The sequence below is a fragment of the Myripristis murdjan genome, chromosome 14 (genome assembly GCF_902150065.1).
Source record: "Myripristis murdjan chromosome 14, fMyrMur1.1, whole genome shotgun sequence".
Lineage (NCBI taxonomy): Eukaryota > Metazoa > Chordata > Actinopteri > Holocentriformes > Holocentridae > Myripristis > Myripristis murdjan.
Window position 1 is genome coordinate 20,882,207 of NC_043993.1, and position 22,285 is coordinate 20,904,491.

Genomic DNA, 22,285 nt, shown 5'->3' on the forward strand with positions numbered 1-22,285 from the left:
TCATTATCATTACCTGTTTTTTCCTGTTTCTCATTGTGAATGATGTTGCATTCCTCATTTACTCTCCTCTGAAGAATGCCCTTTCCCTCTAATTTTACCAGCTTTATATTGATTTTTTTATAGATACTTTTTTAACAGCTTGTTTTGCCAGTTTATCCACTCACTCATTATTTGGGATGCCAGTGTGACCATGAGCCCACATGACTGTAATGCCTCTCCTCTTTGCTCTAATAAGATTTCATACACTAAAGTGCTAATAAGATTTCATACATTAAATTCATCCGATTCTGGGACACACCTGATTTAATACTGTGCAGTGCAGACAGAGAGTCACTGCATTCTAGGACTTTTGCTTGTATGTAACTGTTCCATCCACTGTAAAGCCATTAAAATACCATACAATTCAACTGTATACACATTCAGATAATTTGAAGTTTGTTTGTCTTATCTAATTGAAAGTCTGGACTATCATAGTTGCTCTGGTTGCATCTGTTAGAAGGTCTTTTATTAGTATATATTCTATTTTGGGGGGGTTGTTCAACATGGCAACATTGTTCATATACTAGATCTGGGTTTTTATTCCATATCCTAACTTGATATAAGTTTAAATCCACATCAGGGGTTTCTAATAACCATTTTGGGACAGAGACTCACCAGTCAGAGAGACTGACATTTGTAAAGTGATCCTGTTCCAGTATGCAAGCCTTACTGTAATGTCTCTCAGTTAAACTCATCAACCTCATAAAACCTGTGTCATGTTTTTTTCTTGACAATTTTTATTCTTACCTGTGTCAAATTTATTTATTTATTTACTAACATTATATTATAAACTTCTTCTGCTTTCTGGTTTATCACCATGACTTTCACCTTCATCCTAATACAATTAATATCTTCAAGTGTCAAAGTGAGTTTTACCCGGTTTAGCTCAGTTTGGTATAGTTTATTTGTTTACTTGACAGGAACAGTGCATATTAAGAAATGTGTATTGTGATCACTCTACATGGCAGGTAACAGAGTGAAATCTATGAATCTAAAATTATTTCTTATACTTTTATCATATTGGGATAATTTCAAGGTATGCTATCCAAAAACAACTGGGTGTATCTACTGAATTTCAAGACATTTTCACTAGTTCCCAGGGCATATCTTGTCAAAGTTACTATCATTTTACCATAGCAGCAGATTAGTAGGTGGGTTAAGAATGCATAATTCAGATAATCCACTTCAGTAAAAGAAAATTGTACATCAGAAATTGCATTCTCTTCTCAAAAGGATATACCTACCACTCTGAAACTCAATTTATTGACCAGCCACATTTCTGTTTGTAGGGCATACACTCTCTGCTTGTTTGTTTGTTTGTTTGTTTGTTTGCTTTTGCCCCAAATGTTGCTTATAAGGAAGCGCTGCCTTATGGAAAACTTTGGGGCAAAAAAGTACCACAAGAGAAAATCCACTCATCGTCTCAAGTACAGCGTTATCAGAAACTTGTTGATCACAGATCAGAGCCCGGGGGCAGTGAGTGCTCTATTGTACAGACGTTTTAGGAGTTCAGTGTTTTGCTCAGTGATATTTTGAACAGGATGAATGTTGCAGCTTCTGCAGGGATCAAACCTGAGACTTCCCAGTGATAACAATAGTTTCTGTTTTCACCCAGCCACCAGGGGTTTGTTTGGTAAGTTGTTTTCATCAACTGTATCTTGGATGTGGAGGATGTAGAGGTTTAAAGGTCACAGAGCACATGTTGTACATGTGACATATAGCTGGAATTAAGGATGGAGGGCAACACAGACACAGACATACACATACACTCACAAACACATGAAGCAGTTGTGGGGAATTTGGGGTAGAGAGTAAAGGAAGCCAAGGGACAAGAAAGAAGAAAATGGGAATAGGCCTGTAGAGTGGTCATCAGGGCAAATCAGGAAATGTTTCTCATCAAAAGAATTTAGCATTTATGAGAAAAGAAGAGGACAGTAACAAAGACAGCTACTGGAGTTGGTGTGGGATGCACATGGTGACTTAGTGTAAAAGGTGGTTGATGTATGGGTTGTAGGGTTATACAAACAAGCCAATACAGTGGAACAATGAATAAAATAGAAATAATCATTGCATAAAACCATGTCTGTATGAAGTGATTAAAATACCTCAGCTTGACAATTGAAAGAGTGGGAAAGACCTTTAACTCCTTTATTCTATATTTCTGAATGGGGATCTTAACGCTGTGCTCAGACTCATCACGATGATTACAAGGTCACAGATGTCAGCCATTTGCTCAACACTCCTTACAAGTTTGCCCCTCTTATTATCCAGATGCAACAGCTGTAACCCTCGCCAAATTCATTGTTGTTCTACAGTTGTATTCACTGTTGCTCTGCTGATGTATTCATTCTGGACCTAAAATGTAAATCCAGCCGTTTGGTGGATGTCACAGCCGGGCCGCTGTCTGGCTTGCCAATCAAACTAACAAGCTCACATTCAGGAACAGTTGGACTGTGAGAGCCAGTAGCTCTAATATCCATCACAATTTCCCTGTGCCACAGCCGCAGAGGACAGCAAGCCTCCAGCTCAAATAGCCTCATTTATATTTGACCTGTGTGTGGCTGCCTGCAACTCTCCCAGCTAACACTACATGGCAGCAACAGACTCCATGTAGTAAACTCAACAGCCATCCACAATGGCCCTGAGCACAACTGGATTAGAACAGTGCTGAGTAACAGAAGCAGATGAGTAATAGCAGAACAGAAATATAATGCTACCGATACTACTACTAAATAAATAAATTAATTAATACATGAATGAATGAATGAATGAATGAATGAATGAATGAAGAGGAAGAATTAGAACATAACAAATGCACCAATATATAAAAAAATGTAGACACATAGTGACACACAAGTGACATAGTGACAATTTTGTTTCATGGTACTTCACTTTTTTCTACACATCTACCAAGCCATGGCATATTCATACATGTTAGGCAGCAGTACGGTTTCCCCCACCCTTCAGTATTAATAATTTGTTTCCTTCCTGTTTACTCCCGTGAAAACCTGTGAAAACTTCTCATAGTGAAAGAGGAAGTAAATTTCTGTCTCAACCTCTCCTATCATGCACTGATGACATTTCCAATGCTCTTTGTTTAGGAGAGTTGTTTTAGACGTGTTGTGCCATGTGGTAGATAATGAACCTGTATCTAGTCATTATACTGGCTATCTATCTGCTTCTCAGCACTGATGGCAAAGACATAATCCTTCGTTTTGTATCCTAAGCCACATCAAGGTTTGGTTATTTCAGCACTCCAAACACAAGTATTTAATTTATTCACTGATTTGGTTTGTTCCAAATTCCTGTCTAATAAAGCAGTGCTGGTTTTAAAGTTTGGAATTTATGATATAAGGCTGGAGAGTTTCTGAAAAAGCAGACATACTGTAATTGACTCCATTGAATAATTACTTTTGTTTGTTCAGAAGCTCTTTTATGGGAATGCACTTTCAAATCTTTGAGACAGCCGTGTATCATTAGACTGACTACTTAGAGAAAAAAAATGAAGAGATAGTAGCCATGAGGTGCAGGTTTTGATTATTGCCTGAGCTGGTTTTTGCATCTGCTGATCTTGTTTCTTGAAAAAGAAATGTCAATCTTAGTGTGACTACATGGGTTAAATAAAAGTCTTGAAGGCACACAAGCCTCCACTGAATTTGTTAGGCTGAAGTCTACGATGTTTGGGGGCAGGATAGTTATTGAACGTGCTTAAAAAATCAATTCTTGAGAGCTCAGCCTTTGAATTGATTCTTTTGCAACATACTAAGATTTGAAGCCATGCCATCTCACTGGCAGCTACAATTTTAAAGAACAAATTGGAGACCTGGTACATTTTTTTTTTTTTTTAGTAATGGTTTTAGTAATGGTTGTACCTATTTGCTTATATTGTAATACATATGCAATACATGTAGTGTCGCGTTGGTTCCGGCACCGACGCGAGTGGCAGCCTTTTCAGCAGCTCACTGTGAATTTCCTTCAGGATGAATAAAGTATCTATCTATCTATCTATCTATCTATCTATCTATCTATCTATCTATCTATCTATCTATCTATCTATCATATGCCTCATGTTTGTCACGCTCACCAGTAACAAGTAGTGGCACCTCTACCACATTGTGAATTGTAAAGTGTAAAGGTCAACTATGTCCTGCTTTAGTATTGATCTTATTTCCAGAAGAGAAAAAGTGACTACAGGCAGAAGCTCTTTCATTCTAACACTCATACGTTTGACATTCCGAACTCTGTGTGATTTGAAAATACCCAGTAAGCAACATCACTGCAGGACATGGAAAACACGCTGACAAGTGTCCTGCTAAATTTAAAAAAAAAAAAAAAAAAAAAGCCCTGTTCTCTCTTCAAAATAAAGGTCTGGCATGCCACTTTTTAAATTATATTACTATAATCCTGTCATATAGATTGTGGGCTCCAGGAGGAATGGTTGTTGCCCTAGTAACAGTTACTGAGTGTTCAAATAAACAATAAACATGAGTGAATTTGAACTGAATCTAAAAGGTGCAGGAAAATATTGCAGGAAAACTTTGGCAGTGAAGAGATTTTAGTATAGAGGGAGTCAGAGAGATCTCTTTCTTTCCATATTTCCATATTTATGCAGCTTTATGTATGTATTTGTGTGCAAATCTTCTATGTAGCGTTAGCAGATGGCTATCCTGTATATCTGCAGTTGAATGTTAACTATAAACTGACACATTAAACTATAAACAGGGAGAAGTGATCACCATGGATGGGGGAAAAGGTGCCAAGGTCCACTGGTAACATTGCTGAAGAAGGTAATTAGAATGAAACAGAGGAATCATGCTACTAACCATTGCATGAACGATGACAACAACAACAGATGAATCAATTAAATGAACACTTTGCATGTTCATTCAAACCCCTGTCACATACAATTTGGCAAAATTTTTAAGACAAAACCTAAAGAAAGTAGAAACTGAGGCACAACCCAATTTTGGTAATGGCCTAGTGGAAAAATAAATGCTGCAATAGAGTATTTATTCACAGCTAGGTGCAATGATTCACTCTGCATGACAGGGAGGGAAATAGAGAGGGGAGTTTCAAAAATGGGATCTGGCTTGTTTACAGTATTGCATCACAGTGAGGATCTGTGTGAAAGCATATGACCAACCCAGAGTGGGCTGTTCCCTTTGCTAACTTAATATCTCAGGTCATATTAGAGCTCAGGGATGGTCTCTGTTATGGTCCCTTAAGCCTGAGAGATAGACTGGGAGCCACCTCATCCACTGAAAACTGCAAATATGGAGTAAGCAGAGCAAGACAACAGTAACAAGTCTTCATTTACTAGTCTTCAAGGCTGTTTCATGTAAGTTTTCATTTGGAAGTTTTCATTTGGTTTCAGCAGCAAACATTTGTTTTAATAATGGCATTATATTGAATTATGTTGCTCTAATAGCTGCTTTTGTGGCCACTACAGTGATTTTCCAAAGTGGGATGAAAGCATTTACTTTATATTATAAGCATGAAGTGTAGCAGCCATTTAAAATGTACAAACCAACAGCTAAATTTGAAATAATCTTCTTGTCTGAAGTGAGAACAAGGTTATATTTTTAATTTACTCCATTGCATGTTTATCATATTGCTTTGTCTCCTCACCAGGGTCATGTTTTTATTTATTCTTGCCTAGAGCCGTTAGGATAGCACAGAGCACAGCTACAGTTCAGCCCCCTCTTTTTCTGCTCTGAGATCTTACCACAACCACCAGAAAATAAGCCTCCAGTTTGAATGCAAACCTGTGTCAGTGTTGCAACATTGTTTCCGGGCCTGATTGGGGTTAAGCCTGTGATGTTGCTTAACAACTGCAAAAAACTGCAACTGTAAAAGCTTCATGGCTGCAGAACCCTTCCCTCTCCTTCCACTTTCATGTTAAGGCAACTACAAAGAGCTATTCTTAAAGATATCCTTATGACACAAGCTAGCTCTTGTGCCATAAAGATTATTTTTAAAAAGTTTCCACAAACTAGGTTAACTGATTTCCCTACAAGTGGATTACCTGGACTGTTACAGGACCACTAAAACAATACTAAAGATATAATGTGAGCATATCTGTCACTGTGTTCCATTGGGTTGATAATGTTCTGTAGTGAATAGACAGTGACTTATTGTTCTGTAAAGCAATTATACTTAATTCGAAAGATGAAGCTGCCATTTTATCCACTCCAAAGAATGTGTGTACTGTCCTGCAGTCTATATAGTCCTAAACAACTCAATTATGGCATCAAAATGTCATTATTGTGTTCCGTGTCTATAAGACCTGTCCCCAATTCACTATACATGCATTACAGCTTCATTGTATGTGTAATAGAAGGCTGAAAAATTTCTCCAAAAGGAAGTAACATATTACTAACGTACTCTGTTCCCAGGTGAAGAAAGAGATTCTCACTATGGAGTCAAACAGATCAGTGATGTCCCATCAGGATGGAGAGAAAAACCATCTGAGTTTCAGCTCGAAGTCTGCCTCACGCTATGGCTCCATTACTAACAGCCTTTCATCACTTGCACCAGCACAAGTGCAGAGACCAGCCATATCAGCTACACGCTCTAAAATAGCTGTGGCTGTGCTCTGCTACATCAACTTGCTCAACTACATGGAGCGGTATACAATAGCAGGTTAGGCACACACATGACAACACTTTGCCATTTATCAACAACAATTTAATTTTCTCCTTTTGTTATTCAAGAGATTTCTTACACATGTTTTTCTTTACTGTCATAAAGGTGTCCTTCTCAACATCCAGAATTTCTTCGATATAAATGACAGCACAGCTGGACTTCTGCAGACAGGTATTGTGATGCATTCAGTCCCAAAACCTCTCTTTGTTTTGAATGGTTTTATGGGATTATTTAATCCTCTGTGGCCCACTAATTTGAACTAAATGAGTCAACTTTTTACATAATAGTGGAGAAAGGACAATAAAATTAATGCACTTACAGTTTTCATCTGCAGTTTCATACTTTTGGCACCTATCTTTGGTTACCTTGGTGACCGGTACAACCGGAAGTTCATCATGATTGGTGGTTTAAGTGTGTGGCTTGTGACTGCAACCAGCAGTTCTTTTGTCACCAAGACGGTAAGAGACACTTCAAAAAATACACGTGTGCATGTATGTGCCTGCAGTTCCTGTTTTTCCCCTGTTGTTCACTTACTTTATTTGCTCAACTCCTCAAAGAGGATTGCAGCTTTGAGATAAATATTGTCTGAGAACAGCTCAGTTTATGCTACATCAATTTATGCTGCTATGGAGATAGATGAATGAGAGAATTTGTCTTGTACTTAATCTGTTGCTGTATGCTATTTGCACTATTATTGACAATAGGAATGGAAAATGTTTATGTACCCATCCAAAAAATAGTTGCGAATTATAGCAAACTCTGATCACATCCACAAAAAGGCTATGCAATGCAATGCAATTTGCTAGGAAATTTTAATCTTAGGTTCCCTCTGAGTAGAGATGCCCTACAGCTGTTCTACAGAAGTCAGGTTGAGAGTGTGACATGCAGCATAATCAACTTGAATGGTACTTTTGTTGCTAAGGATAAGACTAAGCTGTCTAGGGTTGTAAATATGACTGGGAAATCATATTTAAGCCATAAAGACTATATCTGAGATATATGAGCTGTTCAGCAGGCAGACAGCCCAGCAAACCATGAGGGATCCTCCACATCCCCTATAAGTTAAATTTGGAAAAACTCCCCTCTGGAAAGTGTTAAAAGTTCCCATGAAATGACCTCACATGACTTGCTGTAAAAAAGCACATCTTAAATACTGACATCATCCTGCACTACTAGGTATACATTAAAATTTCAACCAACAAAATCTTCAGAAACCTTTAAATGTCCTCTATCATCCACCTATTAAATAAAACTGTGTCTCTCTCCCAAATTGAAAATCCTGTTGGGTTAGGGTTAGGGTTTGGTCTGTCCTATTGGTTTACACTTGTGAGTGATCCCTCCCTGCTCTATGTCCCACTGAAACATTCTGTTTTAACAGGAATTACATCAAATCAAGGAAGTAAGAGTCCTTTTCATGGGGCCTTTAAAGGGTACCCCAGGCTACAAGAAATCTATCTGTTAAAATAAGACAGGATCCTAGTTGTGATTGCAAATAATACAAATTAATACAGATCACATTGATCTGACTGTCACTGTCTTATCTTCCACTGTCCTCAGTACTTCTGGTTTCTGGTGCTGATGCGAGCCCTGGTGGGGACAGGAGAGGCCAGTTACTCCACCATTGCTCCCACCATCATAGGAGACCTCTACAGCGGAGCTCAGCGGACTGTCATGATCTCTGCCTTCTACATCTTCATCCCAGTCGGAAGGTTAGAGCTAAATCTCAATATTCTCTGAAGTAAATATTAGCTGTCTTGAGTTTTTACGACTCTCTCCATAGGTGTAGAGGTTTATTTTTCATTATAAAACAGTACTTTATTATGCTAATAAACAGATCCATGTTATCATGGCCTGATTAATTTGGTTTTACCATTTCTGTGTGTTTTTAGTGGTCTTGGATATATAGCAGGGTCATCCATAGCCACTCTTACAGGGGACTGGCGCTGGGCGCTTAGGGTGAGAACATTTATACTTTACTGTAAGTGTCCAATAATAATGAACTGGTTTCTGAACTAAAAATAAGCCTGCCCGTATAAATGTTAGCTGAGCCATGACAATGATAAATGTCTTCACATTTTTCTGTGTTGTCAGCTCACTCCCATCTTGGGCACAGTGGGACTTATACTGCTGATCTTCTTGTGTCCGAATCCCCCAAGAGGGGCTGCAGAGACCCAGGGAGAGGGAATTGTAGGGCAGAGCACATACCTTGAGGATGTCAAGTACCTTGTGAAAAAGTGGGCAAAGACATGAAATCTAATACTGTATCATTTACATACATGGAAATGACATCCAATCATTGGTGAGTCTTCTTCTTCCTCTGTCCCTGCAGTAAAAGTTTTGTGTGGTCATCGATGGGAGTGACAGCAATGGCCTTCCTAACTGGCGCCTTGGCTTTTTGGACGCCTACTTTTCTGTCGAGAGCGCAGGTCACTCAGGGAATCCGACCGCCGTGCACCAAAGAGCCCTGCGACACCTCAGACAGGTATGGTGGGACCTTTGACCCAGTGTCAAAGGTCCCATAAGTGTCTCTTATTTCCCTTCAACTTCACTGTGGAATCTGAACAATACTGTACTTGTCAACCTCCCACACAGCTATATCTTCGGTGCTGTGACGGTGGTGACAGGCATTATTGGAGTGTGTCTCGGCAGTGCTTTGTCCAGGTGTTTGAGGGACAAGGTGCCCAATGCTGACCCGCTCATCTGCGCTGTGGGCATGCTGGGATCTGCCCCCTGCCTCTTCATGCTCATCTTCCTTGCATCCACAAGCATCCCAGCCACTTATGTAAGAGATAAAAGCTTATCCTTGTTTACACTAGACCATATATTGTTTTCTCAATATTTATTGTCTAAATCATAACCTCCATGTGATATTCATGTCTTATTTCAGGTGATTATTGCCATTGGAGAGACTTTGTTGTCACTGAACTGGCCTATCCTGGCTGATATACTCCTGGTGAGTTTGACTGTAAAAGAAACAGTTCATGCAAAATACAAAGAAAGAAAGAAAGAAAAAGAAAGAAAGAAAGAAAGAAAAAAATCCTCTGTTTACCCCACACGCAACCTATCCACCCAGGTAGTCTCTGTGTTATTTGGTGAGGTTTCCAGCTTGCTGTGATCACTGTCTCCCAGCACCTCACAGATGGGAACTGTCAATAACTGACAAAATTTTACAAGTGAAAAACTCAACAGTTTCCAAAAACAGCCACCTTGCATATTCCACAGCCCTCGGGGGCAAAGAGTTTTGTTGGGATCTTCTTCCTGCCAAAGAGCAATGGAAAGCTGCCTAGCAAGAATGAATTTGAGGCGAATAGATACAGGTAGTCGGTGTTCTTCGGCAGGAAATAGTTGCCAATTCTTTTTGGAGAGAGCTGCTGCTGTTGAGTGTTTCGGGTGTAAATTTTTGCCTCCATAAACAAGTACCTATCCAGTCCCATTGTACTGGACTGCTTGGAGACAGAAGAGATTACAGCAGACTGGAAACATCACCAAATCACATGGAAACTATCTGGATGGACAAGGGTAAGTCGGAAAAAATGTTTTTTTTTCATACTTTGGGTGAACTGTTTCTTGACAGTTACATTACCGAAATATCACAATGGACTAAAACTTGTAGTCGTTAGATTATTCTGTGATACTTGTCTCTTTAGTATGTTGTCATACCGACCAAAAGGGCATCAGCTGAGGCTCTGCAGATTACAGTCTGTCATCTCCTGGGTGATGCTGGGAGTCCTTATCTAATAGGAGCGGTAAGAAATATTTTTGCCTTTCTTCATTCATTGGCCCACTTCCATGGACTTGCATGGAACAGCACTATTTCGCCAGTATTACCACTGCCAACTTCAGTAAACCACATGTACTGCATGTCACTTACCCCCAGCTCTTTCTTCACACTGTACTACTAGATCTCAGATGCTATAAGCGTGTACAAGCCTGACTCCTACGAGTGGAGGTTCCTCAGTCTGAAGTACAGCTTCCTGCTCTGTCCTTTTATTGGTGTGCTGGGTGGACTGTTTTTCCTCATGACCGCCCTCTATATTGCCAAAGACAGGAGGGCAGTTGAGCTGTTGGTTGAAGGTAAATGGGCAATTTTTTTCCAGTCTTGCTACATCTTGTCCTTTCAAAACACCAAAAGAAACTTGTGAATTAACGCCACACCTAAAACTTGAAAATGATCTCCCAAACCTCTTTATTTCCCTCTTTTGAGCATTACACCCCTGGTTTCATGTTCAACTCAAAAACGTTGGAGAATAATTAATTTTGTCAGTGTGTGTTTATTGAGTGGCTGTTTGCTTGTCCGTGCTCAAGAGTAGGACTACAAAAAGAAAGGATATCTGCACACTGAAAAATAAAGGTGCATTATGCAAAATCCCAGAAAAAACACAGAACAAGGACACAATTTGATGGTTGATTCTACTTGGTTCTTACTAATCGATTATGTGCTTGTTCTATGGATTTGGGCAGTTGAGTGTACAGGGTCCTCACTTCAGTTGACCCATTGCATAGTGCACCTTTAAGCTCCCAGTAATTTATTCACATAACATTTCAGTCATAGACCTTCATTAGGCGTTGATGAAGATCAATGCCTGATGCCTGTATATACATTACTACTACTGTCCCATTAGCCAACATGCTATGTGTTATACAGTGCACACCTGACACATTTATCCTAGGAAATAAATGCAATATAAAGCTTTAAATGGTAGTATAATTCAAAATTGCATTCGTCTAATATCAAAAACATCAAGGTTTGTGTAATATTAACATGATAATATCTGCATTACAATATAATTCTAAATCACAGTTAGTCAGTAAAATAATGTTGAAGAGTATGAATCACTGCCATGAGGCAGAGTCTTCAGTGTGTTTGTGTACTTGTACCAGTGCCACACACAGTCATGCTGGATTGTCAGGCCACTCTTGAACAATAGTAGTCTATACAATTTCACTTCCTATCAGATAGCTCTCCTCCTCACACAGCTTGCATCAAATTCCACTTATCAGCACAGGGGCCAAATAACACACTGCCAGTCTAGTTCTCAGGGACCCAGAAGCAGAGAGGAGCCAGACCAGATAAAGACAACATTGTCTTTCTCTGGTTTGTATCTGAGTTCACCGCATTCTCTCCATTCTGTCTGATTGTTTATCAGTTTGCCAGGCAGCTACACTAGTATGGCTGCTGAGCTGGCATCACCTTAGACGATAACAGCTGGTTCCTTCCTAGCTAGCCCTGACAGGCGGTCAGTTCCAGTCTCTGATCCTGCACCAACTCTTCTGTGCATACCTAACAACTTTGTTTCCAAGTCAGTCTCTTGAGAGCTCCTACTGTGCTGCCAAATGTCTAAAACATGAGTGTGTGTGTGTGTGTGTGTGTGTGTGTGTGTGTGTGTGTGTGTGTGTGTGTGTGTGTGTGTGTGTGTGTGTGTGCGCACGTGTGTGCACATGTCTTCTTGTTTTCCAGGAAATCCTCCACCACTGCAGGCCTCTACATCTGAGCCTACCATGGAGCCAAGCACAGAGGCAAAGCTGGAAACTCAGTAACAGCCTTCAGTACTGGATGTTACAGTATATTTAGGCTACAAATACTCAGGAAAATAAATGTGGTGTTGGATGTTGGAACTGTCTTAAAATATATTTTTTAAAAATAATAATTAATTTTAAATTTTACAACAACATCCTGATGACCAATTTAGAAAAAAATGACTTCATTGTACATGTGTGTAGAATTTATTCAAGCCACTGGCACTTTTTGAGTGATCAGAAGGTTTTGCCTGACCACTGTTTGTTCATTTCAGACTGCTTTTTCCCTTTGTTAATTTTGGTTAATGTGAAACTGTGAACAGGGTTGCCAATTAATTTGTCTCAGACTTTGGCATTGTAACTAATGCTAATTTTGACCATAATTTCTTTTCTTGTCCTGCACAAGTTAGTTCATTTTTCATTCCTCTTGCTTGTTCAGAAAGATTAGTCAATGCTAACTCAACGCCACTGCTGCCACTTTTTACCACTTTGCAAATGGTGAAGAGGATATAGGAACAGACTGAGAAAACAGTCATCCACGTTTGCTTTGTGTGACATTCCACATTTTTGCCCTGTCCTCTTATAGCAGTGCCTCAGTGTAGGCAGCACCAAGAAAGACAAGCCCCATCCTCCCCGTAACCCTATTGCTGTTATCATATTACCTCCCTTTTGGTGGCACTGTTGTACTTGAAAAGTAAAAGCTTATATTTTCTAAGAAAAAAAAGCTGTTTCACTGAATTACTTTTCTCTCTGGAATCTTTATTTCCATCCAGAAACACAAACTTGCAAAAGAAAACAGTTGTAGTTTTAGGTATTATTGTGTAAAGCTTTGATGCTGCAAGCAAAAGCAACCAAGACATGCTGTATTGCTTTGGTGGCTGATTTGTGAAGAGAAGTCTTGAGTGGCCCACAACCCTATTCAGCCATTGTTTATGCAAAATGCAACATGATTTTGTCTTACAAAATTTGTTCTGTTTCTACCACAATAGTGGTTGTATTATTAAGAAGGAATCAATACTGACCCTTAAAAAGGTAGAAGTGAAAAAGCTGACTCTTCATTGCTGCAAACAACAAGAAATTGTTGTGGACAGGATGTTCCCCAATTGCATTCATTCAAAAAAGAAAAAAAAAAAAAAAAACTTTAAAAGACTTTTTCTGCAAGTGACAGCTCAGCCCACAAGAGTATACAATTGCTGACATTTACCAGAATTTCAAAACGGTCAGCCAAGGCCTGGCCTTCATGATTCTCCTGTACATGCTGACACCAGCCCATGCACAAGCAGCCGTTTTGAGCTGCAGCTTCCCCTGACTCCAAATCAGTCTACACAAACCCCAGGCAGAATACGGTGAATTTGTCCAAGCATCCATACTAAGGAGCATCAGACTGACCTCTCTGTTTATGACTGTCCCAGTCTGCATGCAGCTGCTGCCTGCTAATGAGCACTGCAAGAGGCCTGAGGCTGGACCACAACATATGCACCTAATGTAATTAAACATGAGGGATTCTCCATTCTCCATACCTCACAGTGTGCAGGCAGTCAACTTTCAAATTGTACTCTCCCTCTCCTTGTTGGAGCTATTCTGGAAAATAAAATAAAATAAAATAAGAAAATAGAACAAATAAATAAAAACAAAAATTGAGGGGTAAGCTGTCCATGGTTGTCCATGAATTGTAAGAAACTGAAAGTAGCTATGTTAAAGAAAAAAAAAAATGCATTGTTTCTGATTTTTATTTTTTAATTGACGGATGCAGTGCACTCCACTAGATGGCGCAGTTTCATTAGAATCCTACCAGGCACCAATGTCAGGAATTTCCAGGAATAAAAGAAGAAATGTACAGAGAATGAACTGGATGCTCACCATTGTCTACCCTCAGACAGGTGCAACTGATTTACCAGATGGTTACTGTTATTCAGGTACAGTGGAGCCAACCTGAAAGTGTTCACATTTCTCAACTGTTAAGACAACATGCAGCCCATATGCAGATTTAATTGTCTTTAATGTGCCTCTGTGTCTTGGGTAGAGGCATTAATGATCTGAGTGCCTGTGATCATCTAAATAATTAGTAAAATCTGCTTATTATTCAAATATCTGCTTGTTTTTTATTTTATTTTTTTTTTAAATTAATGGTAGGTTGCCCACTCTCCTCCAGTACTACATTTTTCATCTGGTACAGTGAAGGCAGGTGTGACTGAAAGAAGAGGGCAACAGCAACTCAGCACAAGCAAACAAAGCAGTCATGGGCTTTTTCCCCAAGCATGTGTCCTACTATTTCACCCATTAACCATGACTCCTCACTCTCAGCTGCAAGAGGGTCTTCTGATGAAATAAATTAACCCAGATTACTCTCACAGCTGTGTCTGTGACTTAGTGCAGTACAAGTGACCTTTGACCCTTGTGCTCCTTCTGAGCATTTACGTTTAATATCCGCTCAACCCTAAAGTTGAGCTGTGGCCTCTGCTGAGCTCATGCAGCGTGATAGGTGTTGGCGTTCATCTTCTTAAGCTTGGTTACTCTTGTCAAAGACAAGCACAGAGAAGATTTCCACTGAGGGACTAACAAGCCGTATTTTCATTCCTCAAAATGACAGCAGATTGTCAGTCGATGACTAAACTGTCCAGACAGCTGCGGCAGAGGTGTCAAACATCCCTTGGTAAACCCTGACAGTTGTATGTCATCACATGTTCCCATTGTCGTGTGTTGGGGTAAACCAAACAGGCAGGTCAAAGGTCATTGCCCTTGTCAGACTCAGAGCAAGGTCAAACAATAATTGGCCTGCACTGTCAACCTATTGTGGATTAGTATCAATATCTGCTCTGCAAAAGGAAGACTTGGATGGTGTATATTGTAAAAGAATTGTTGACAAAGCTTGACAATGCCACAAGGCTGAAAGCTTATGTTCAAGGATGTGAAGCTATTGTTGAAAGGTTTCATTGCTTCATTGTTATTTTCCTTTTGTTTTTGAATGTTTTAACCTTAAACTTGTAATTTTCCAGATGTTACTCAGCAAGCCAAGGAAACAGATCGTAACTTGGGAGAGAGGCACATGTATGTGGAATAGCAACCCAGCACACACGCATGCTGAAAGGTATGTGGAAAACATTCGCGAGGTAACAGTTCAACCTGCAATTAAAACACAATAGGTATTGTGAAGAATGTTTCTGAGCACTTTATCTGCATACCTCTCCGTTTCCCTTGTTGACCCTGACCGTACAGGAAACTGTCACAATGGCTAATAAATTGTGCAGGCCAATCAATGAGGGAGCCAGCAGCCTGGGGGAGAGCGGATATGGTCAGTGTTTACTCAGGAATAGGGAACATTCCAGTCCTGCATATGGCCATGCTTTGGACGGAGTCACAAGAAACAACATGCTGATACATGTGGACTCAGCCCTCAATCAGAATGCAGTCATCACATCAAAAAATGAACACACAAATAGTACATGCACACAACATATATTTACGGCAAAGGATGGGAAAGCTTATCTGCCCTACATTTGTTCTATTCTCACCCATCCTAGGCTCAGCTGCAGGGCAGTGATAAGAGAAATTAAACCACATATGTGGATGTAAAGTTGCACTCTCCTTATCACCAGCCAACTGGTGTAGTGACGTGATAGCATATAGAAGAGCATTGCCCACCCTCCACTGTACAGCCCTTTATTTGGGCAATTACATCATATCTGCTATTTCCTAGAAATACTGGACCCTTTCGCTACTTTTTCCCTCAGCCAAATAGAAATTTCTTGTTTTTCCATGTTGGGACAAGAATTGTGGGTTACAGGAAAAATAAGAGATAAAAATTACTTAATACAATATTTAGCTAGATGCATAAATGTTATAATACTAAGGATTACTATATTATCCTGTGAGAATTCTCTCCCAGCACCTAGTGAAATTTGATTATTTAATAAATTATTATTTGCAATAGCTGATTAGGAATAACACAAGGAATAATATTTAGATTATTTTAAATTAGTGCTACATAGTAATGGTTTATGATGAGGCTTATCATTTTTAAAGGTGCACTATGTGAAACCACACAGAAGTGAGGACTCTATAGACTCAACAGACAAAAAAGGTCAAATAAGCACCAACTTGATGGTTGATTCCACATGGTTCTCATCATCAGCTTGACTCACGGATAATCTCTGTACTCATTCCCTGTTTATTTATTTATTTATTTATTTTCAGTTGAGAGTAAATGGCCCTCACCCCAATCATAGTGCCCCTTTAATATGCTGCTGTGGGTTTATTTATGTTATTTTTAGTGCTTGGAAATACACAGCTGGCTCAAACATGAGCAACTTAAATGTGTTGATTGGACTGTTAAACTGTGGGTGATAATTAACACAGGGCTTTTTGTAATAGTAAATGCAAATAAGCACAGATATTCCAGCGTATGCAATCAGATAATTTCTGCTCATGGCTGATTACGTTTTTGATAAAATACTGCATTATAAACCAAAGAACCATTTGCTGACTGTCATGCAAGTGTCTTTATAGGGAAGGGAGGGAGTGCAAATGTTGACTGCAGAGATGCAGCCAAGACTGTGGTTTGTCCTATAATGGCATGTGTGAGTTCTGGTCCTATGTATTTAGCATTCCTGTTCCGGAGGCCGCTGGGATGGAAGAGAGTGCCTCTGGTTCACAGAGACAGCCATGGCAATGGGGTAATTACAAAGATCCATGCAGTCTATAAATATGAGCCACAGATCTAGTTTCAGTGGAAGTGAACCTCAGCACCATACCAACTGTATTCTCTCCCATTTAGCAGACCTCACTCCAAGATTTCAACAAGAATGCTGCTGGAAGAGCACACCACACTACAAGACATTCAAACTCACCAGTTGTCCTTACTGCTGGTAAAGACTGTGCTTGGGACATTTCATCACATGCTAAAGCCTTATGTTCACCTACCATACATCACTAACCGATGATATGGAGGCAGACAGTGGAATTGAGGTCAAAAGCTGGAGTCTTTGCACAACTCTACCTCCCAGACAGATTAACTGAGACTGATGAGCCAGGACCAAGGAGTCCAGCTCGGATGGAGCTGTCGGATAAATAATTAAATGAGGAGATAAAAGACGCTGTCTCTGCCCCCCGAACACTATATTTAGTCCCCGCTGTCTCTCTGGCTCCTCCTGCTGCACTGCACAGTGTAGCCCCCAGATGAGACTTTCAAATGAGTGGAGACATCAACCCAGATCTGTTCAAATCCTCAAACACACTGTTGCACAAGTTTGGGAGTGCATGGCAGAGGAGGGGGGTCAGCAGTGCCAGAAGAAGCTTTTGTCAGACACACACCGTGAAGGAGTCAAAAGGTCGCAGAGGACGAGGAAGGGTCAGGATGGCAGAGCCCACACCTCAAGTCTGAGCGAAACCTAGACGGCTCCGGCTCCAAAAACAAATGTCTGTGAAGAGAAAGGATGTGGGGTGGTCTCTAATGCCAGCAGACATGAGCAAAGGGCTGTGCCCTCAATGTCGAATGTCACCATTTCAGACGCATGTTAATGATAACAACGTGCCAAGATAAGCTTATGACATGTTATTTTGCAAGATGTAGCTTGGGACTGTCATGCTTCTGTTTTTCTTTGAGCAACTGGTTCACCTTGGAGTTTTTAAATCATTGTAGAAGCACTGGTGTATTTTGAGAATGGTGTAATTTGCATTCTTGTTTGTTTGGACTCGGTGAGTTGTTTTTGTCAGAAACTTGTGTGGATGTTCGTTTTGGAAGACTCCCTTGAAAAAGAGATTAATAATCTCAGTTGGACTATAAATGTTAAATAAATAAATAAATATAAATGAAAATTCCTTCAAGTTCCCTGTCCAGCACAAGAAAACAGTATGAAGCGTGTCTTTTGAAGAGTGTCTAACCAACAGTTTGACCCCTCATGTATTGAACAAGATCTTCCTCAGTCCTTCTGCTCACTGGCCTGTGTGAAATGAGTCCAGTTAGCTGCTTCACTGCCCGAGTGTTGGGTCAACCACTTCTGCCATTTGTATGAATGGACAACACGGATCAAAATAGAAATGGAACAAGTACATTCCTCCTCCAAGAATAGAGTCGTCGCAGAAGAATGGGAAATGTTCAATTCGTTGAACTGAAACGAGGACCGGAGGAGAACAGAATATATGATATAATCTCTCTCATAACATGGCTGAAACTGCAAACTGCACCAAAGTAGGAGATGTAGAGGTGTTTGTGAAAACACTCTCAGAGGTCTGATGCAAACAGAGGTGGCTGATGTGCTCTTTGGGCCAGTTTGAATCAAGACACCAGTGATAAAACAGTAACAGTTTCATTCATTACCCAATGAATGTTTCATACAACAGAGGAACCTGTGTCACCTCCTCAACCTGTTTTTGGTCAGTTATTCCTTTGAGTATGAGTAAGCCTGCCTGTTCTCTCCTGCAAGATCTTTACTGTACAGTGTGTACTCAGGAAAACCGGGACAGTTAGTGTTAAACTCATTCCAGGTTACCGTTCCATAGGAGAGGAAAGGGAAATGTATTGTGTATTTAACTGGGTGTAAACACAGCTGATGAAGACAATAATGGGAGAATCACAAGCTGTTGCAGGTCTGTATATATTAAAAAAAGAAGACCGAGAATAAACATTTGCTGATTCTTTTATTTAGTTACTTGCTTAGTTATTTGTTTGTCTACTTAAAATTCAAATAAAAGTCAATATTGAAAAAAAAAAAAAAACAATCCCGTTATATGTCAATCTTAAGTATTTCTAAATAATGTCAATACAAATGCTTCAAACACCTAATTTCTTGGATTATTATTGCTTGATTAAAAAAACAGTAAGGACAATATTGGTATTACTGGAATACTGTAGGCTGTCATAAACTTGATGAACTGACAAGAGTTTTTGTTTACCACAGAAACAGCTGATGGACACACGTGTCAAGGGGGATTTAAACTTTATTGGCAGCCGCATGTTAAAATTCAGAGAGAGTCTTCCTTATCGTCCTGCAGGCACTGAGCTCAGCGATTAGGGGGGTTATCTCCCATCCTGCACTGCAGGCTCAGCCCAGAGCTGAGACAGGAAGGAAGGCTGGGGCAGTGACTCCATGGCTCCAGGCCACGCAGCGGGATAACACGAGAGACAGGTCCAGGTCTACCAAGCCCATTCTGCACTGTGGAAAAACACACAAGATCCCGGAGACATGACCAGCATATCAAACACAGCAGAGAGAAAGAGAGAGGGGTTGCGTATAAAGGGGAGAGACAGAAACAAGTATTTGCTGGGGCACCCTACCCCCCACTGCTAAACTCACCACATGAGACCGCTGCTTGGTTTGGCCATGGTCTCTTTCCTTGCATCCTCTGTTAGGCTAGATGTCAGACTGTAGCTCTACAAAAGCAATTCTTGTCGGTATCATTTCACCTTTTTTTTTTTTTCTTTTGCCAAGCCTGCTGGGCAGCATGGTTTGCATCATATTTTCCAAATTCAAAGAGAAGGGAGTTCCAATCTCAAGGGTGATTATTCACGATGAAACTATTTCTGCAAACCGCATACCAGGCTTTTTTTTTTTTTTTTTTTTTATCATATTAAAAAAAGAGCATAAGTCTGACATGCTCAATACCTTATCTGGGTCTAAATCTAACAATACATATGGCTTGGTTCAGCTAAGTAACAATGTATTCGGAGCTTCATTCACTGCCAAAGGCCTGCAGAACAGAGCCAGGCAAACACCCAGCCTTCTCCCTAATTTATGCCAGGACTCAGCCTCCCTCATCTTCTCTCTTCCTCCCTCAGTCTTTCTTCATCCTTTGATTGATTTTCATGCCTTTAAAAAGCAGATTTCATTTCACTTTCAGGTTTTCCCTAATACCTACTCGCTTCCTCTTTAATTATTTCTGTGGTGAAGTATGGTATATGACAGAACAGAAGTTCACCTGGATGCCTTTCACACAGTCTTTAATGGGCCTGCACAGTCCATCAGGAAAACAAAAGCCTGTTGGCTTGTGTCCTCTTTGGCTTTCAGAGGAAATCATGCTACACTTGAACCGTGCTTTTCAGGATTGCCCCCTCCACACGCCCACCTATCCCTCATGTACTGTGCCCTGTGCTCTGACTAAGTCAACAAATCCCTCAGGACTTCTTGCCCTGCTGCTCACCTCTCTCTTACTCTTGTGTCATTGGTTGTTCATTCATCCATTCATCAATAATCTGAGATATTTCGGAGTGTAACAGTTAAATTCCCTACACTCCATACTTTCTACATTTTTTTTAGCATGACTAAAAAGACTGAAAATACAAACAATGCAATATTCTCACAATAAGCAATGCGAAGTTTTGGCTCAAGCCATTCTTTTCTGATAGAACACAGAACTGGATGGCACAGAAACACTCATTTACATGCAGAATTGGATGGTTCCCAGCCATTCAAAAACGGATAATGACTAGTTATTCCCATTCAGTCACCACACAGCAATGGTGCCTCCAACATCACCATTGGTTGACTGGTCACAGATGCTTGAGGATATTGGAAATATTTTAAACCAGAAGCTTTTTTTCTGGGTTTGTTCTGTGACCGCTATGGGAAGGCCACAGACAAAAATGTGCAACTGTATGATACTTTAAGTTCCACAGTGGCAAGATAGGAGATAACAAGCAGTCCAACTGTCCACGGTCTACGCTTTGTCTTATTTAAGATAACTGATTGCTACAGCTGCAACATCAAAGCTGTTGCAGAAGGGCATCTAGGTGGGACATATTGCAACTTTAGCACAATTTGTTGCTGACAGCAGAAAATTACACAAAAATTGCCAACTCTTCTTTGCTGACTACTGTTGTCATTGACCTCGGGGCTCTATGAGGCACCTAATGACAAAGTAGTTTGTCATTGAGTTCCACTATGGGTATTTCTCTCATCTAGAGTTTGACATTGTTACAGTCATTCAAGACTTCATGGGTGAGATGATGTTTATGTCACAGTGTAAAATTAGTGGTTAACTTGTGGTGTAAAGCAGCTATGCTGCTGGTAGTAATTCCTGATACATGACTGTTTATCTCTGAGGTAAAGTTAAGTCAATGTTAATGCCTTTTGTCTAAGAAACTTTATAACACATGTGGTGAAGGAAATAAACCAGACTTCAAAGACTTCAATAGTTCTAGTCTGAACAGAGACGGTCACATTTTTTGGTTATTGTAATTTGGAGAAAGAATGATGCTCAAAATTCTGACAATCTGGTCACTTTTGCAACACAGAATTATTCAGTAATGTGCAGTTACTTTGGATTTTTTTTGCAACTGACAAAAACAGAAACTTGTAAAAATGAGTGACAGCAAAACATTCAACTAAAAGAAAATTGTAGTGTATAAAGGTATGCACATCCTTGAATCAATGTGGGCTAAATCATATCACTGGAAAATATTTGTTCAGCATTTCATATCACTCAGACCCATATTTTTAGAGAAAATCCACCTCCATTCATGCTGACAAAAATGGCACCACATCGAAGTGAAATGTCATAAGATTAGAGAAAGAAAATAATGTCTTCACACAAAAAAGGTCAAGGTTACAAGAACATTTGTAAAGCATTGCTAATGAGTTGAAATACAGTAGTAAAAGTGATCCAAAAATTCAAAAAGGATGGACTTGTGGGAAACTTGCTGAGATGTCCGGACCATCCATGGAGGTTAACACTTTGACATGAGCGTTTTCAATGTCTAGAAGAGTTGGTGCTGTTCTTAAAAATCAAGGAGGCCATACAAAAAAATGATTTAGTAGAATTTGTTGTAGGGTGTAATCATTTTTGTAGCACATCATTTGAGTAAAATGTATTATCTTCTTATCCTAATGATCTTAGGTGACCACACTTTTATGTTAATAAAATAAATGTGTAATACAACTCGGCTTTGTCAAAATGCAGTGATTTGTTCTCATATTTATGGAGAAATTGATGAATGTCTTACTTTTTACGACTCAATGGCGGTGTATTCATTTCTGCTAAGTACTGTAGACATAGATAGATAGATAGATAGATAGATAGATAGATAGATAGATAGATAGATAGATAGATAGATAGGAGCAGTTCCTTCAGTCCAATTTCTGTAATTTAA

The 22,285-nt window shown here is 39.8% G+C and overlaps 1 protein-coding gene across 2 annotated transcripts; it reads left to right on the forward strand.

The window, feature by feature from the left end:
• Positions 1-5,244: 5,244 nt before the first annotated feature.
• spns3 (SPNS lysolipid transporter 3, sphingosine-1-phosphate (putative)) lies at positions 5,245-13,675 on the forward strand. 2 transcript variants are annotated; one of them, XM_030069759.1, is made up of 13 exons: positions 5,245-5,377; positions 6,435-6,681; positions 6,790-6,855; positions 7,006-7,142; positions 8,242-8,393; positions 8,574-8,640; positions 8,776-8,918; positions 9,014-9,166; positions 9,277-9,466; positions 9,572-9,637; positions 10,332-10,430; positions 10,587-10,758; positions 12,143-13,675. In XM_030069759.1, exons 2-13 carry the CDS (start codon positions 6,456-6,458, stop codon positions 12,220-12,222), a joined length of 1,551 nt encoding a protein of 516 aa, XP_029925619.1. In that variant the 5' UTR covers positions 5,245-5,377; positions 6,435-6,455; the 3' UTR covers positions 12,223-13,675. The 2 variants fall into 2 exon arrangements, with proteins under 2 accessions (XP_029925619.1, XP_029925620.1); XM_030069760.1 differs by lacking the exons at positions 5,245-5,377; positions 7,006-7,142 and having other exon boundaries at positions 6,594-6,681.
• Positions 13,676-22,285: the final 8,610 nt, after the last annotated feature.

Bases quoted from the DNA above. Each gene is read 5' to 3' on its own strand.
- spns3 (XM_030069759.1), top strand. From the start codon at position 6,456: ATGGAGTCAAACAGATCAGTGATGTCCCATCAGGATGGAGAGAAAAAC. The intron at 8,919-9,013 runs GTGGGCAAAGAC...CTGTCCCTGCAG, and splicing joins GTCAAGTACCTTGTGAAAAA to TAAAAGTTTTGTGTGGTCAT. The intron at 10,759-12,142 runs GTAAATGGGCAA...CTTGTTTTCCAG, and splicing joins AGTTGAGCTGTTGGTTGAAG to GAAATCCTCCACCACTGCAG.